The 17,720-nt window shown below is 36.8% G+C and overlaps 2 protein-coding genes across 5 annotated transcripts; one reads left to right on the top strand and one right to left on the bottom strand.

Annotated features, from left to right (window-relative positions):
* Window positions 1–4,726: 4,726 nt before the first annotated feature.
* LOC117786360 (ras-related protein Rab-8A) lies at window positions 4,727–8,579 on the top strand. 3 transcript variants are annotated; one of them, XM_034624567.1, is made up of 6 exons: window positions 4,727–4,852; window positions 4,944–5,511; window positions 6,531–6,591; window positions 6,662–6,866; window positions 7,461–7,601; window positions 7,665–8,579. In XM_034624567.1, the coding sequence occupies exons 2-6, from the start codon at window positions 5,388–5,390 to the stop codon at window positions 7,755–7,757; spliced, it is 624 nt and encodes a 207-aa protein (XP_034480458.1). In that variant the 5' UTR covers window positions 4,727–4,852; window positions 4,944–5,387; the 3' UTR covers window positions 7,758–8,579. The 3 variants fall into 3 exon arrangements, with proteins under 3 accessions (XP_034480458.1, XP_034480457.1, XP_034480456.1); XM_034624566.1 differs by having other exon boundaries at window positions 4,728–4,873; XM_034624565.1 differs by having other exon boundaries at window positions 4,728–5,511.
* Window positions 8,580–9,309: 730 nt separating this feature from the next.
* LOC117786344 (bifunctional 3'-phosphoadenosine 5'-phosphosulfate synthase) lies at window positions 9,310–17,677 on the bottom strand. 2 transcript variants are annotated; one of them, XM_034624545.1, is made up of 4 exons: window positions 17,314–17,677; window positions 12,415–12,529; window positions 10,016–11,541; window positions 9,310–9,950 (listed from the first exon to the last, which is right to left on the bottom strand). In XM_034624545.1, exons 1-4 carry the CDS (start codon window positions 17,353–17,355, stop codon window positions 9,744–9,746), a joined length of 1,890 nt encoding a protein of 629 aa, XP_034480436.1. In that variant the 5' UTR covers window positions 17,356–17,677; the 3' UTR covers window positions 9,310–9,743. The 2 variants fall into 2 exon arrangements, with proteins under 2 accessions (XP_034480436.1, XP_034480435.1); XM_034624544.1 differs by lacking the exon at window positions 17,314–17,677 and adding an exon at window positions 13,220–13,454.
* Window positions 17,678–17,720: the final 43 nt, after the last annotated feature.

The raw sequence follows: 17,720 nt of genomic DNA, 5'->3' as shown, positions 1-17,720 counted from the left end.
GGTATTGTTGAGTGTTGACGAAATTTTAACAAGGTCTGCGAACGTTAACGTAAATTCAACAGCGCAGCCAATTTCCAACAGGGGCAGCAGCTGCATAAACCAAACTAACTGTAACGTAAGCTCAAAGCGGTCCGACAGAGATCAGCGTTTGTGCGTTTGTTCTAAGCTGATTTATTTTTTTGTTCGCTGCGAAAAGACTAGGGTAGTAAACATTGCAGGCAATACGGTTTCTCTTGTCTTGTCTTGTTCTTGGTCGCTGCAAATGTTGTAATATATTTGGCAATCAATTAACACTCTAGTGCCCAAATTTTTTTTTCCCAGGAAAAAATTATTTTTGGTTTCATTTTGTCTTAAAAGTAAAGGTTTGTTCTGCAAAAATGTTTAATTTTGCACGGATCGAGTTCTATAGGACTAAAACCTTTGACCGCCTAGACGCGGCTTTGGGAAAGTAAACCAAACAAAAAGCTGACGTAAAAAATAAAATTACAATAAATTGTCGAATTTCCAAATTGGTTGTTGAAAACGAAGAATTGACATCTTTTTGGGCAGCATACAAATTTGTTTGCTGGGTAATATGCTAAATGATAGTATCTTTCAAAAAGTATACAAAACAATTGAATCAAGCGTATCAAGCTTTTTAAGAACTCCGAGGTTAGGCTCAGTAAAGGAAATCGCAGATTTATCCATGAGTAAGTTCTTTTGACGCCACATCTTTTTGAAATGCGGTGATTTTGGATCTATAGCCCAAACAGATCCTACAAAAATTTGGCTATTGTGCTTTTTTCAGCATGAGCAATATCATGCTCAGCAGGCGCTTTGCGTTTCTGTGCTTGAGGTGAATTCGAGGCAATCGAAGTTGAGGGTGACAACAATTTTGCCAACGGAGGAGGACTTCCGTTTGGAGTTAAACAAATCTCATAAGCCAACATAGAATCCGACATATTTACCGCTCTTTCAATCGCTTCTTGAACTTCCTCAATGACAGGAAACGCTGCCTCGCAAACATCGTCAGTAAAATCGTCCTCCAATTCTTCTTTTTCGTCCGGATCAATGTCAAAATCAATCGAATTCAAAAATTTCTCAATGTCCCCATCGGAAAGAGGTGATAACTTGTCCATGTCTCTTGAAGCAATTATTTGGACTTAAGTATGTCTTGAGCTCTTCCACTTTCAAACTTAAATTATAATTTTTTTTTCCAGAACTATCCCAAGCAATAATTTTGTTTCCAGCAGTAAACTTTTTAAAACAACTGCACAAAGTTTCAACTTCAAACAACTGCAGCAGCTGACGCAAGCTCTGGCATGTATTGCAAACGCAACGAACTTAATTTTTGGACTTCCCCGAATTAGAAAAACGCAAAACGAAGACAAAAAGGAGTGAGGAAAGCGAATAACGGTGATTTGAACTTGGCACGTCTAGTAGCGGTCTTGGGCACTAGAGGGTAAAATTATTTTATCTTGTCTGTCTGCAATATTTGTTGTTGTTGTACTTCTCAAGTCTGGCTGGCCGTGTAGTTGCTCCACTTAGTTGATAATTTAAGCATCTTTTTGTGAGCATTTCAGTGTTCATAGGTAAATTTAAACTCTCGTAAACAGAAGAAATTAGAGATATATTTCATTTGTGCATGGCCTGTCGGGGTCGGTCCATACTTATTCGATTTTTTGTTTTTTTTAAATTTACATTGCCTTTATTTATTGAATCTTCTCCAAGGGAGACTTCCGATAAGTTTATCAAATCTTATATTTAAAGCTTGTTGACTTAATATGAACTACGGTGCCCCAAGGTTTATTGCTGGGCTGGAAGGTCGTTTCGTTTAAGGCGGGTTCGACTGCAAGCCCGAGTTAATCGCCGAGCAAGAGGATTTGGGTGCAGTGCCTCAGTTATAGTCCTCAATATTTTTGATTGGATGATATCAATTTGCTACTGCACGCGTTTCCCAATAGCTGCGAGCCGTAGGTCCACACTGGTTTTATGGTGGAATTGTAAAGTAGGACCTTGTAGTCCAAGCTGAGAGGAGATCGGGGGCTCAAAAGCCAATAAAGATTATTGGCTTTCAGTTTAATCTGCCTTTTTTTTTGCTTCAAGGTGACGACGCCAGGTGAGCCGCCTATCAAGATGAACGCCAAGATACATTACTTCTTTGGCTTATGGGAGTTGCGTATTGGACAGTGCTAACGGAGGACATGCATATCGAGAGTAAACGTGATGTGTTTAAACTTTTGTTTATTTATTTTAATACGCCATTCGACTATCCATTTCTCAAATACAGCCCAATGTTCGTGCTGTTGCTTGAATGGGGCATCTGTAGCGACTAAGGATTGCAGTGTCGTCGGCAAGGTAGATGTTGTTAGTCGCTCGTTTATGGGGATGTCCCCTATGTATGAGGAACTCTAGCTTCTATAATATGATCATTAGATGTACTAGTGTTGCATCTCACTGCGAAGACTCTATTGTAGAGGTACGTCTCAAGTGGCTTATTAGTGTGCACCGGGAGCGTCGTTTTGATTTTATGCTTGAGGCCATCAAGCCACACTCGATCGAAAGCTTGGAAGACGTCGAGGAATATTACACTGCAGTATTCCCGTTCGTATGCTGTACGTATTTCTGATGTTATTCGGTTGACTTGCTCGATAGTTCCATGCTTTTCTCGGAAGCGAAATTGATGTGTTAGGATTGTGTTGTGTGTTCTCAGATGAGGAATTATGCGCGTCAAGAGGCATTTTTCAAAAATCTTGGACAAGCACGGTAGTAGGGTAATTGGTAATCGCGTTGAAAAGTTTACAGATGAGGGAAATAGCACAGTTGGGAAGTTCAATGTTCTTTTATAACTTTTAAAATTTCATTTGGACGAAATTTAGGTGGTTGAGGCTCGCCAGGACTATGAGATGCACAGGATGATAGTAAAAACTAATTTGTTGCGGGACTTGGTTGAAATACATTACGTAGGTGAGCAGCAAATGTGTTACCTCTGTCTTTGTCGCAACGGGCCCAGCAGCCTGAGGAGTTTCTTATAGGCGTTACCGTTCGGAAGCTTGGTACTGGTTGGTGATAATTGCTCTATCGGCGTTGGCCATCTGCTTCTTCTTGCTTTAGAGCTTTGCTGAGTCTGCGTGAAGCATCTTTAAAGCGTTGTTTTGTAGATGGCGACCGGCTGCCGTTCACGTCGCAATCGTCGCTTTTCCAGAACAAGTTGTTCTATTTGAAGATTAGTTTTGCGTTGATTGGTCTGCACATGCGCGTGTTGTGGAGTAGAGATTTTAGCTGCTGCAACAAGTTCAGATTTTAGTAAATTAGCAGAGCAGTCGATGTCCGCTTCGATGTTGAACTACGGGGCAATATCGAGGTGAGAGCTAACGTATTTCTTGTACTTGAGCCAGTTGGTTCTGTGTGTTGTAAGTCTATTAGGATATTCCACATATTCCGGGGACTGGAGTAGATTTAATAACACGGGGAGTGGTCGGATGAAAGATCCGAAAGTGCTTCGGCCCCAGTGCGAGGCTGTTGCTATAAATCGATGTCCCAGTGAATTGTAGAATTCCATGAATTGATCTTCAGAGATTGTAAAGCGGGTAGGAAAGTATACAGCGGCAATAGTAAGATTGCTGATGTCCGATTGTACAATTATAGATGTGGCTTGTAGATAGTTTGCCGCAAACCTTTTGTGGAATTCATGTTTGATGCGGTTTCTTATTAGAATACCGGTTCCGCCATGTGCTTTTCCATCCGGATGATCTGTACCGTAGAATATGTAGCCGCGTATTTGAAGGTTATATTTGTTAGTAAGGTGCGTCTCAGAAAGCAGCATTACACCAATATGATTGTCGTATAAAAATTGGGTAAGTTTAAGTTTATGCCGTGAAACACAGTTGGCGTACAAAGCTAATAATTAAAAATTTTTAAAACTATTAATTACAGTTTTCATCAGCTTCTTTTTAAAACTAGTTATTCTACATATCGTGTAATAAGTCTATGGCAATTAGAAGTCCACTGAGAATTATATTATTGTTTTCGCCCTCTGGGACTTAGTGAAGGCCATCGAGCAACTCTTTTGTTATTGCATCATATACACAATATACACACTCCACCGTAACACAATCGTCTATCTGCCTTTTGACTTTAAAAATGCCCCCTCCCAAAATGTAGGGGATTCGCTTTTTATTTAACCTCTCCGTCATTTGATTTTCAAATTTCTATTTATTGAAATCGAACGAGATGCGAGTTTCGCGGCGTCTTAATAGACAAAGCGTTCCCACCATGTCCAAATGCTGCCACCCGACCGAAAGGCTGCCACACTATTAAATTCACCGATCTGGCAATATGCCACACTTTAGGTCAAATGACAAATTTGCTAACTAACAAATTTTCCACCTTTTTTTTTTGTATGTATATATTTTTTTGTAGAATTAAATTTTTTAATATTTCTCCCCGAGGGGTGACGAGCTTCAAACCTTCATTAAAATTTTAACCTTAATTTTATGTAATTTCGAAGTTTAAGTTTTCATACAATTGTTAATTGCAGCACGAAAATTTAAATTTATCGGCTTGGCGCCAGCTAAAAACTATTTTTCTAGCAATCGAACTTTGAAAATTGCCAAAACTAGCTTTAAAATAGCTAAGTTGACAACAGTGGTGAGTTCGTGCTTTTAGAAAAATGAACAGCTGGTTTGTTACAAGCAAGCAGCTGTTGGAATAGTAACCTTTACCACTTTGCAGCACTGCTTATCGATAAATCGTAACCTTTCAGCAATACATAACACTGCAACGAACCAATCATTTATTGTACGGGCGTAATTAGAAAGCAATAATTAAGCGTAATTTTTACGTGTAACCAACAACAACACACTAAATAATTGTGAGTGCAGCACGTATAATTGTAAAAGAACGCGCGTTGCCTTGTTATTGCAATTTAAAGTGCTTAAAAGTACGTCGCCATTTTTTGACAGGCTCGAATCGACACACATACAAAAGAAAACCAGAGTCAGAGCTGAAAAAAAGAAGACTGTGCGTGCTTGCGTGTGTTTGTTTGTGTCGGCTGTGTGTGGTTACGTCTATGAATTTTTTATACATACCAAAACCTACTTACAAATTAATACATACCCGCAGCAGCTGCAGCCAGTTACAGTAACTTAATCGCCGATATTAGCATTCATATTAGTATAGTGTATAGTAATAATAATATTAATAATCGAAAACCACTGATTACCAACCACCGCCATATAAACGAACCCGACAACAGCAGCAGTTATCGACGTGGACGATAACGCCAAAAAGGAATAGCAGGCAGAAGTGAGCTGAGGGGCATACGACGAGAACGAACTGCATATTTAATAATATTCTGGCACAAATAAAAGCACAACTGTGATTTAAACAAATAACAACAGATTGAAATGGCCAAAACGTACGACTACCTGTTCAAATTGCTGCTTATCGGCGACTCTGGAGTTGGCAAAACCTGCATATTGTTTCGATTCTCAGAGGATGCGTTTAATACGACGTTTATATCCACAATAGGTGAGTATTATAATGATCGTTATCAGTATCCATTCCATCATCCATTAAACAACAACAGAGCGCCAACAACAAACACAGCAACCAAAGAATCAAACATTTCAAAGTGCATACATCATCAGCCACAGAGTCAGTCATCCTCAGTAATCATCATCGCTCTCTCTCTCTCTCTCTCTGTATTTTTTCTTTGGCTCTCACTCTTACTCTCAGTGAAATTTTTTAATTAATTATGACGCCGCCGGGCAGAAATCACAATTGCAGTAGCACGAATATTTAATACCAACTGCTGTATTCAAGCTCATGCTTTCAACCTCGTCTCTTGGCTCAGCTGTAAGCGCTCACGCACACACACACACACACGTAAATTGTGACTCATTTTGAATGCTCATTTTCTTACTCTCTGCAATGCTATTTGTCATAATTATTGTTGTTGTGCTGAAGACAAGGACGTAGTGCAAAGGGGAGCAGAAGCAAACGATAGCAAACAAAAGATATAAGAAATACGGAAATGGGTAATCGAAGATGTTGATAAATAGGGTTGTCAACTGAAATTAGAAATGAACTAAGAAAGCAAGATAAGTCAAAACAAGTCTTGCTCATTGATTCCATGCAATGTAACAAGTTCGTGTCATTGAACTATAATCTACACTTTGTTAGGATTATCTTGAAGCTGCAGTCGCAGACTGATAAAGTTGCGCATTTGTCTCAACCGCAGCATCAAGGCAACCCATAATCGTATTGAGTGCGACGAGCTCAGCAATTTGTCTATTTATAAATACATTTGGCACATTTCCCTGCACTAATTCCAATTTGGGTTATTTACTTAACGCGACGACAACGTTCCGAATCAATTGCGTATTTTCAACAGCCTCTCTCTCTCTCAGCGCTCCCTTTGAGCTACATACATACTACGTCATGCAGGTCTTGTGTTGTTTTTGCCAAAAATTATCATCTTAATTAATTTGTTGTTATATATGCTTATCACGTGCCTTTCTTCTCTTTTATCTTTTCTTTATTCGCAGGTATCGATTTTAAAATTAGAACAATTGAATTGGATAACAAGAAAATCAAATTGCAAATATGGTAAACTAACGACATTAAATTAATTACAGATAATAAAGAAATTAAAAAAAAAAAAATTTAAACATTATAGGGACACTGCCGGCCAGGAACGATTCCGGACAATCACCACGGCATATTACAGAGGTGCCATGGGCATTATGCTTGTCTATGACATAACACAGGAGAAATCTTTTGAAAATATTAAAAATTGGATTCGAAATATCGAAGAGAATGCCGCCGCTGATGTGGAGAAAATGCTGCTGGGCAACAAATGTGAACTGAACGATAAGAGACAGGTGATTATTTAACTAACGTCAACTTAAATATGTCGACAAATATAAATTTAAAACAGGAATTAAGAACATAATCGAAACCGTTACCTTTAACCGGTATAAACCGATTGAAATTGGTAACCATATCTGAAACCCTAAGCGAAACCAAACTTTTTTATTATACCGATACCGAAAAACCGAAATAAAATAACCGATTAGTAACCGATTCACTTATGATATTTAATTTCAATTCAATTAAGCTCTGATTTTCAATTATGTTGTTTGTATGTAATCATCGTTTTTCAAACTAATTTAGATTATAAATTTAATCATTGATCTTATTAAAAAGTTTTTTTTTTTAAATTAAAAATTTTATTTTATATATTAATTTTTTTAACACTTTTTTTGTGAACCAAAATCATATTGGTATTTCGAAACCAAAAACTAAAAAAAACCGGTAACCGTTACAAAATAGATATACACAGATTTTTAAAACCCCAAATTGCAAACATAACCAAAACCCTAATTGAAACCGACATTCGATTCGGTGTCATACCGTTGATTGAAAGATATAAATTTATTATTGACATTCCATCGATATGGCTAATTCCCTTACAGGTTTCGAAGGAACGCGGGGAACAATTGGCTATTGAATATGGTATCAAATTCATGGAGACATCCGCGAAAGCAAGCATTAATGTGGAAGAAGCGTTCCTCACGCTCGCCAGCGATATCAAAGCGAAAACAGAAAAGCGAATGGTAAGTGAAATGTTTGGACTTCTTTCTTAGTAATGTTCTAATCATTGTTTATTGTGGTCGCAGGAGGCGAACAATCCACCCAAGGGAGGTCATCAACTGAAACTCACAGAGACTCGAACAAAGGACAGTTGGCTGTCAAGGTGCAGTCTGCTTTGACGTGGCAATGTGCGTGTGGCACTGATGCGGCATGGTGGTAATAATTATGATAACGTATGTGGTAGTAGTTTTCTTAACTCCTGTTAAGTCCCAACAACAAATACATCAACAACAACAACAACAAAACGAGCGAAACTCCCCTGAATATGCGAGATAATAAAATAATAATTATAATATTAATATTAATAATAGTAAAGCTAAAACATTTGTATTTGCAAACGTGACAAGACCACAAGTTGTACGAAATATGCATACGAAATACTTATACATACAATATTCATTTAAAGTTAAAACAAATTAACTGACACGACTATTGTGAAAACCTAACCAGCCCGCCCGCCCGCCTATCGCCCCGCCCCGTTCCGCCCGCTCTGCTTTGACCTCTCCTTCGCCTGGAAGCATTTCATTTTTATTATGTATAATTTCTAAAAATTTTCTGTAGCACGAAATAAGCAGCCAAGGTTGTTCACAATTTGTAAAACAATGACACAATAATAATAAATTAATAAATTAGAAAATAAATATATATATTTTATATATATTTATATTTAAATGCATATAATATATATATATATATGTAATTTCGCTTGCATTCTGAAATAATATTTCAATTAATTCATTTAATATATAGTTCATTTCGTGTACAACCCATGAAAATCCTTCAATTCATTTTGGAAAGCTGTTTAGACGCATACGCACAATTATCATAAATCGGTCCATTAAGATATCGAAATAGTTCTCATAGTTGCGGGTGCTTCTCCATATATACATACATACCACACAGGGCATTGTCAATAAACGAACCGTTATGATCTAATGAAATACATGAATATAATTAATAATTATTGCGTGATTAGAGAAACGAGAATAACAAATGAAATGGATATTCGCATCATGCAATACGAATTACAACAACAAAAACAACAAGAAAATCAACAACAAATGCAGAGCAGTAAAATACATATTGTGAAATTAATTGATAACTAAATCTAAAGGCATATTTGATATTAATTAATTAATTAATTATATATGTATGTATGTACTTGTAATATTAATTATTAAACGTATACAATTTTATATAATAAATCATGTGCAAGAAAGCATTCTTTATCATTTACTCAATTCTACGTACTTGAATCGAGAAGAGTTCTCTTATTTGCTGTATCACAATATTTTCTATACTTACTTTTATTTACTTTCACAATTTATTATTTTACACAGCTGTTTAATTCTCATCTCCATTGTCGCATTAGTTACTCTCTTTATGAGTAAAAGCTAAAATTGTTCCACTTTATGACGTTTAGATAAAGCTCGAACGAGTTTATTATACTTGTTTAGTCTTCCTTCTGATAAATGTTTTGTTTCATTACTTCTTTATTTTTTAACCAAATAATAGGAAGTACTCAAGGTAAATTTAAGTATTCAATATCGAATAGATATTCCACTGAATGGTAGGTTCTTCAAATTGACTTCAGTCCCCAGAGTATTTATTAAATACTCTTTTTACAAAATCTGCAAGGAATAAAACTCAAAGATCACAGAGTATACAAAATTGGTTTAACTTAGTGGAAATATTATTCAGATAGTAATTAAGTAAATGCTTAAATAGAAAAAATTGCATTGCATAAAACGACAAATTGTTCGCTTAAGCTAAACAGAGAATTGTATAACTTAAAAGTAAATACAATTAATAATAGGATTTGAACAATGACATAGAGTTAGAGGCACAACATACAATACAAACACACAGGCACATACACACACACACACACAAACACACACAGATACAATCAAGGTGAGTCGTAAACATAACTTGGACGAATTACACGATTACTACAAATTGGATTTGACAAGTGGATAGATAGAAATGTGTTTAATAGCTAAGTGAATTGCACTATTCGTTGTGCTGGACTGCGCTTCATCAATCAATCACATTCGACGGATGCCTGGATTACACACTCCCAGCTTCCAGCCAGCTGCTCTTGGTTACGCCTGTGGCAGGTTCTGATAATACGTGGCGAGTATTTTCCACGCATGTGGTTCCATAAAGCCATCGGGTGGACTGGTGCCAGTTTTGGCCAAGCTGCGCATTTTGGTCCCCGATATGAACTCAAAGTCGTCCTTGCGCTGTGGCTCAAAGAAGGCCATGCGACTGGCAGTCTTATCATAGGCGGCCACACGGAACGGCAGAATCTGCAAGAAGATAGAGAGGATGGTAACTCAACTGTATTCGATTATTATTGGAGACTCTAACCCACCTCCATGCTGTCCAGTCCCTGGGCCATTTTGAGCACACGTGCGCCGTGCGTGGCATCGTACAGATTGCCATCGGGATAAGCCTGCTTATCCGGATGCGGCATGCCAGCCGGATCGCGACCCACAATGTAAAAGTTGGCGCCCGCATTCATGCGTGCCTTGGCATGCCATTGCACCTCCGTGGGCCCGGCGTACATCATGGGCGACGGGAAGATGGCCAGCACGGTATCCTCGCGCCGCAGGACGCCCGCATCGAGCACAGCCTGATGCTGAGCCATGCGCACCTGCAGCGGCACATCATCATCCTTGGTCCAGCCGCCAAGTGGATGCAGCAGCAGCACTGGCTGCTTGAAGCCACGTTCCAGCAGCTGTCGTTTAGTGTCCTGCATCAGAAGAGCATGTCCATTGTGGATGGGATTGCGCAGCTGAAAGGCAAAGATGGCATCCGCATTGAGCTCCTTGAAGCGGCAGCGCAGTTCATTGGGCGTCAAACGATATTGATCCAACCCGTCTTTCCAGCGAATCCGCTCAATGACCGCCAGTTCGCCACCAACCAGATAGTCGCCGGACTCGTAAACCTGCTTGCTGTATGGATGATTGGGATTGCTGGTGCCAAACTGACGACAGAGGCGTTCCTCCTTGCGCTGGTAATAGAACTCGGGACGACGCAGTATGGCCACCGCTTGACCCTCGTATTTCAGCGTCAGGGCGGACGCATCCTCAAGTCGTTGCTTGTCCTCTGCACTGGCACTCAGCACAATGGGCACGGAGTGATTCTCGCGATACGAGACATCCAATCCACTTTGCAACGTGTTGAAATGCAGCGTCTGCAGATACTCATCCTCTCGCATGAAGCCCCGCAGTGGATACGCCCAGCCCTCTGAGAGCACCTGCACCCATTGCAGCTCCACAGTGCTGATGGACAGAGCTGGCAGTGATTCCGCCTCGTGACGCAGGGCGTCCGCTTCGCTCACCTCGCTGGGATACAGTTCCGGCAATTGATCCACATCGCGCAGGGAGCGCGGTATGATGCCCTCCTGCTCCAGCAGTGTCACCAGCAGCTGCGTCGACTCCCGGACCGTGTAACCAGCCGTGCTGACCACCAGTTCCGGATGCTGCGGACGCTCGTACTCTTGGGTGATACCCGTGAATCCCTTGATGACACCCTCTCGCGCCTTCTTGTACAGCCCCTTCACGTCCCGCGTCTCGCACACATCCAACGGCGTGTCCACAAAGATCTCGTAAAACTTCAATCCCGCATCCTTGTGTATCTTGCGCGCCATCTCGCGATCATCCGCAAATGGCGACACAAAACTGCAGATGGACACGACGCCGCTGTCCGCAAACAATTTGGCCACCTCACCCACCCGCCGGATGTTCTCCTCGCGATCGGCCGGCGTAAAGCCAAGATTCTTGTTCAAACCCGTCCGTATGTTATCCCCATCTAGGCCATAGGCGGGTATTCCTCTAGAGACCAAATACGCCTCCAGCTCAAAGGCAATCGATGTTTTGCCAGCACCACTGAGACCTGTTTAGACAATTCAATAATAATTATATCTATATTATAACTCGATCAAAAGTTAAATCTTTTGTTGATTAATTTTCTACTAAAATATTTCTTAATTAATTTATTATTATAAACTGACAATAATTTAAGCTATTGTCAACTTGAAATTGCAACTGAGTATCTATAAAGCAATTTCAAATTTATATCTTATCTAAAATCTACCCAAAGTGGAATCACATCACATCAAATAAAAAAAAATTTCTAACTATCTTGCATTGCTGAAGTGTAGTGAGTATAAATTCAAACCGTGAATTTACTAATTAAAGAGGTATATGTATAAAAGATACTGAAGTTTCAGAGCTTTAATTTTTCAAAAATGTTTTCCGATACACATTTTATTTCAAATATTAGCAAAAACTATTTATTTTATTTATTTTTTTATTTATTTGATACAGATAAAAATTAATTTAATATGTAATTATCAATTATTTGCATGCACTTTCGTCTTTTGAATACTCATAATTCTTCAAAATCTTTAAACATGTATAGCTTGAAAAAATATTAACGGGTTTTCGTGATCTAATAATGAATACAATTCAAAATTGATTTAAAAAAATGTATATCAATAAAGTTTGATCTGCCTTTTTCTACCTAATTACATTGTTTTTTCCCAAAAATTACTTATAGAATATCCAATTAATTATTTTATTTCTGCTTAGATTTGCAACACAGAATCTGTATACATGATTTTATAAATTTATCTAGTATAATATCAGATATTGATGTAGAATCAGTTCTAAAATTTCTCAATTCTAACTCCATCTATTTTATATTATTTTGTTGTTATCCCAGTTCTTCCATTTTCCACTGTGTAGATTTGTGGAAGGTACTCACCCGTTAGCCAGACGGTGCAACCTCGAAAGCCCCGGCAGAGGCCCAGGTTTTTTCCACGCGTCTCCCGGGTAACATGATGCTTCTGTTCGGTCACATTGGTTGCCACTTGAAGGCACTGCAAGAAACAAGAAAACAAGTAAACGAGATTCTTTTAGCTGCCGTTCATTCTTTATTTTATTAACATAAATTAATATTCATGTCAAGATGCCATGATGCCAAAAAGTGCCTACGGGTTGGTTTACGCTCTTTGAGCCGCGCTTTGACCCTAAAGCGATTTTATAATCGTTACTGCCATTCAATTTTCTGATTCTGCACAGTTTGTTGACCCTTTCAGATGGCATGACGACGCCAACTCGTGTGTGAAAGATCGCAAATGGCATTACCCCGAGGGAATAGTAGATAATGGATATCCCATTTATGAACAGAAAAGTACTCAATAGAGCAAAAAACTGAGATAGGGTTATAAGCTATTAAATGTTATATTCTTAATATAATAAATATATTTAGAAAAATTAAGTATTAAACAAAAATTTGGCAAATTTTATATAATATAAGCGACTTAGTAATTTAAAAATGAATAATTGTAATATATTTAAAACTTAATTGTAATATATTTAAATATCCGATTTTATACAACTTGTACAGAGCAAAACCTAGTCGAGCTTAGAGTTTTTCGAATGAACAAATTTGTGTCAAGGAACACTTAACGTCTTTCTAGTAAAACTGTATTTTTAATTTGTAACGCTTTTTTGCATTACGCAGAAGAAGTTGAACGCATCGAGAACATGTGTGTTTGTAGTCATACCCTTCTTTTGATGTGAGAATATAAACCAATTGGTGGATTAGGCATTGTGAATGTACTTTGCTGAACGGCCTTATGCTAAATGAATATGTTTGTTACTTATTTTGCACTTAAAAGAATACTTTTTGGCACGTCTTGCAATTTTGTATGTAAATACTGAAAGAAATAACTCAGAGGGAAATGAAACTCGAAACGACTGAGATTGCGATTGCGATTCCCTCGTTATTGACGAACGCAACGAGAGTTGAAAGCGAACTGAAAGTTTCAATAATATTTACCGTATTATATTGCGGTCTTATAAGAGGTAAAGCGAGCAAAACTAAGAGAGAGAGCGAGAGAGCAACACTGAGAGTCATTGAGAGAGCGAGTTAAACCTTCTTTTAGCTCTTGAGTCGCTCTCCATCTGGTTTACAGATCGTTTTCTATCTTTCAAGCCACACACAATTCTATTTTATTATTATCATCTCTATCTGTGTGTGAGAGTGTCAGTGTGTGTGTGTGTGTGTGTGTGTATCTGTGTATGGACAATGTTTTGGCATTGTGTTTATGTTTTTATTTTGAACCTGGCACATTGATTATTTGAATATTGTTTAAATAATTTGCTGCAAATCTATTTATAAAGAAGTCTGACCTGTTTAAGAATTTTAAATTAGGTAAACAACAATTGAACTTTTAACAAAAAATTTTACTTATAACTTAAAGCATTTTGAATAAGTGCTTATCATTTTGAAAAAATTTAATTAAATAAAACGAGTTGATTAAAAATTTGCTAAATAAAATAAAATAATTTAATAAAAAGAGGTTTTTCGGATACTCTGTTTAAAGTGTTAGAATCATTTTATTTTGATAAATTGTGTATTTAACTTTTGTTTAATATATTAACCGAAATAAGAAACAAATTGTGGCATAACAATTTAAATAGTTAAATAAATCAATAACAATAATCTATAGGTAAGTTGCTGACATTTTCACAACTTTCTTATTAGGGGGAATACAAATAAATACGTTAACAAGCCGAACTAATCATTTGATTGTTATGGTAATAACGTGATTTATGTAGTACACCAATTCTGATTAATATGTATGTAAGGCATTGATTTATCAAGAACCCAAACAAAAACTAAACAAAATATCTTCCAAATATGTATACAAAATTCTTAAAAAGGGGAATTTCTGATGCGAGATCAATGTCATGACCCTTTAAAGTGAGTAACGGCACGATTTGAAATTGTTTACAATTAAGAAAAACTCACCAAATCACTGCATTTATTGTTGTTATTATTATTGTTGTTATTGTGGAGAAGATTGGCGCGTTTTGTAAACATTTTCCAGAAAAAAACGTATATAAACAAATATCGCACAAAAAGAAAGCGCAACCCAACAAACAACCAGAGTAAGAGCAACGTCAACAACAATGAGAGACTTTGATTATTAAACAAGTGAGAGTTTTAGAGTTGCCCGGACCCAACCCGCGTGGCCGAAAAATAATAAAACCCGCTGAACTTTCTCGTTGGAGCTCGGAACTGCAACTGAAATTTTTTGGCCGATTCGTGCGTTAAATGCAGCAAAAAAAAACCAAGCAATGTTGGCCAAGAGCAGGACACAAGGCAATGAAAGAAGCAGACGAGTTTAAAGCTTGTTGACAAGTTTTAAATGCAAATAGGAAGTCGTTAAATATCAGACTATAATTTTGGAATTCTTATTTTGGAACTAAATTTAAATAACAAAGTCTCATTTTAAGAGGGGAGGTGTGCAGGCAATTATTTATTGCACAAAATATTCAATATTGGAAATAAATTTGATACTCTAAATTTGAGAGTCTAAAAATATGTCCGAAAAATGAAATCTCAGACATTTCACAAGTTGCAACATTTCGTTCAATGTTTTTCATAAGATTTAAATTCATTAGAGATTTTTGGAACATAAAGCAAAAAACAAAAGTTTAAAATTTTAATAGCGTCTTAAATATCCGTTGCTCTGCTTTTAAACTGAAGGTGTACTGAAGTATTCAAACTATTTTTAAATTGCTTTAAGAATTTTTATATACTTGTGCTCATTATACTCGATAAAGACAAATGAGTTACAAAATAATAAAAATGAAAAAAAAATACTTCAAGTTCACGTTTAAGTACGTGGTAGGTGCAACGTATGTCATGAAATTTTTGTAATAGCTTAATGTTTATAAACATTTTAAAAGTCATGCACTAAAGTCATTTGTAATGAACCGAAGTCAAAACAAAACTATTAAATACATGATGTAAATTTATATCTGAGTATGCCCCCTCACCTAAAAAGCTACAGGGTATGCCAAGTGTTGTCGTATAAGAATTAAGTAGATAATCATAGCTTAAATATTATTACAAGTGCAGATAAAAACAACTTAGTAGATAGAAAATATGCAATGTTTGCAAAAGTGAAGGGAATTCAATTGTTAACTGAATATGACGACCCACATACACGTATGATTAATTATAATACAAAAACAATTGGTCGCGAAAATACAACAAAAACATATATGTCTTGGCCAACATACAACCACATTTATGTACTTATTAACGTGGTCATTCAACTTGTGTCTAAATATGGTCGCTGACCAAGTTTTTAGCCAAAGACAACAAACACAAATCAGTTGCGGTTGAAGTGTGACTGAGATACAAGTATCTTAACATGTTTACAATTCGTTAGCATGGCCCAAAACATAGTTTTGACTTTCTTTCTTTTTAATTTCAACTAGTTTTACTGTGTCTGTAATAACATTTCATGCAAGTATATGTATGTAATAAACACGCTTACAGAAAAACCTGTTGACTGCTTATTGCATAAGATAAGCCATAACATTTACCTTATCTGTGGAAAATTAACGGGGCAACAAACTTAAATAATCTGGGATTTCAGAGACAGCCTTGGATCTAATCTGGAAATTGCTCATTAAAAAGATAAGACTAACATTTATTAAAATATTTTTTTATTACTATACTCTTGCAGTATTATAATTTTATTACGAAATGTGAAATATGTTTGTTATAAAAGGGTTTTAACTAAAGCAAATGCTGTAAGCTTGTATAACTGAATCTTCAGAAACCTTTTATATTTTTATATTAAGTATATTTTTAGTACTTTAAAATCTCAACAATAAATCATTTTATTGTAAAGTAAATCAACTTACAACTGCTGGTATATTGTGTTCGTTGGAATTTATGTAATAGGGAGAAGGAGGCATCTCCGACCCTATAAAGTATATATATTCTTGATCAGCATCAACAGCAGTCCGTCCGTCTGTGTGAGTGCCTAGATCTCAGAGACTATAAGAGATAGAGATACCAAACTTACATCCACAGACTGCAAATGCGTTGGAGTAGGTCAAGTTTGTTTCAAATTTAAGCCAGGCCCCCCTGCCCACACAAATCGCGAAAAACCACCACACCCACAGTTTTTTAGATAATAAATTTTTTTTGGTAATAAACGTTATCTATTAGTATTATCAATTATCCCACTGAATCGCATCAAGATCGGACAAGCAGAGCGGCAGTTATAGCGATTTAATGTTTTCAAAGTAATACAAGTAATTTCTTTAAAGTACTTTTATATATATTGATCTTGACTATAGCCATTCCCGCTTTTATAAATTTGTTTTTCATCTGACTGGTTATACTTCATACTTTCTTATCTTTGTAGGTCATATTAATAGAAAATGTAAGCTAACCAAAGTGCAGGGTCAGTGTGAGGCACCTTGCTAATTGTAGATAAGATTGCGATACTACTAAAACCAAAAAAAAAAAAGGCTAAGTCAAGCGGAATTAAGTCTAAAATGGGTTTCCCTTTCACACATAATAGCAGTATTCTTTGAGAGTTCAGAAAATGCATTAAACAAACAGATGTTTATGAATAAAAAGTTGAACTAAAATGTGTGATGAAAATTCTAACAGCTGTTAAAATATTCTGTGCACTCTTTGCACTTGGGGTTCCGTGACCGAGTCACCAATTTCCTTGGCACATTTGTGCAAATACAGTGGTGCAGTTGTGGCGCAAGAAGATTCCAATAAAAAGATACATTTGTATGTACATACGTATGTATATATTAATATGCAATAACTTACCGTCTTTTGCCGCTTTTTGCTGTGTTCAGGTGCTTCATTCATGGCTCTTGCTCCGGCAGTTAACACAAATACGTCCACCGACTAAGCTAATGCAAACAATACTGATATTGCCACTGTTAATGCGCAAAGGCAATTTTTTTATTCACTTTTTATTTTTTTGATTTTAATATTATACGCTAAATTGAATGAAATGTTTGGCGTTGAGCAAATTGCGTATGTATGCGTTGCTAATTGCGGCTTATGTGTAGTTCTAAATGTAGGAACTATTTATATTGCACGTATTAACTTTGAGCTTAAAACTAGTTAAAACGAAACTTTAGCTGCTATAAAGATTTGTAAATTATCTTTCACGCACGCACACACATACACACATGAATTGGCGAACAGCTGTTTGAAGATAGTGCAGG

Source organism: Drosophila innubila (assembly GCF_004354385.1).
Source record: "Drosophila innubila isolate TH190305 chromosome 3L unlocalized genomic scaffold, UK_Dinn_1.0 0_D_3L, whole genome shotgun sequence".
NCBI lineage: Eukaryota > Metazoa > Arthropoda > Insecta > Diptera > Drosophilidae > Drosophila > Drosophila innubila.
Note: the sequence above shows the minus strand (reverse complement) of the source record. Positions and strands in the feature narration are given on the sequence as shown.

Bases quoted from the DNA above. Each gene is read 5' to 3' on its own strand.
- LOC117786360 (XM_034624567.1), top strand. From the start codon at position 5,388: ATGGCCAAAACGTACGACTACCTGTTCAAATTGCTGCTTATCGGCGAC. The intron at 5,512-6,530 runs GTGAGTATTATA...CTTTATTCGCAG, and splicing joins GACGTTTATATCCACAATAG to GTATCGATTTTAAAATTAGA. The intron at 6,592-6,661 runs GTAAACTAACGA...TAAACATTATAG, and splicing joins AAAATCAAATTGCAAATATG to GGACACTGCCGGCCAGGAAC.
- LOC117786344 (XM_034624544.1), bottom strand. From the start codon at position 13,264: ATGCCTAATCCACCAATTGGTTTATATTCTCACATCAAAAGAAGG. The intron at 11,542-12,414 runs GTGAGTACCTTC...TTGTCTAAACAG, and splicing joins TTGCACCGTCTGGCTAACGG to GTCTCAGTGGTGCTGGCAAA. The intron at 9,951-10,015 runs GTGGGTTAGAGT...ATCTTCTTGCAG, and splicing joins AGGGACTGGACAGCATGGAG to ATTCTGCCGTTCCGTGTGGC.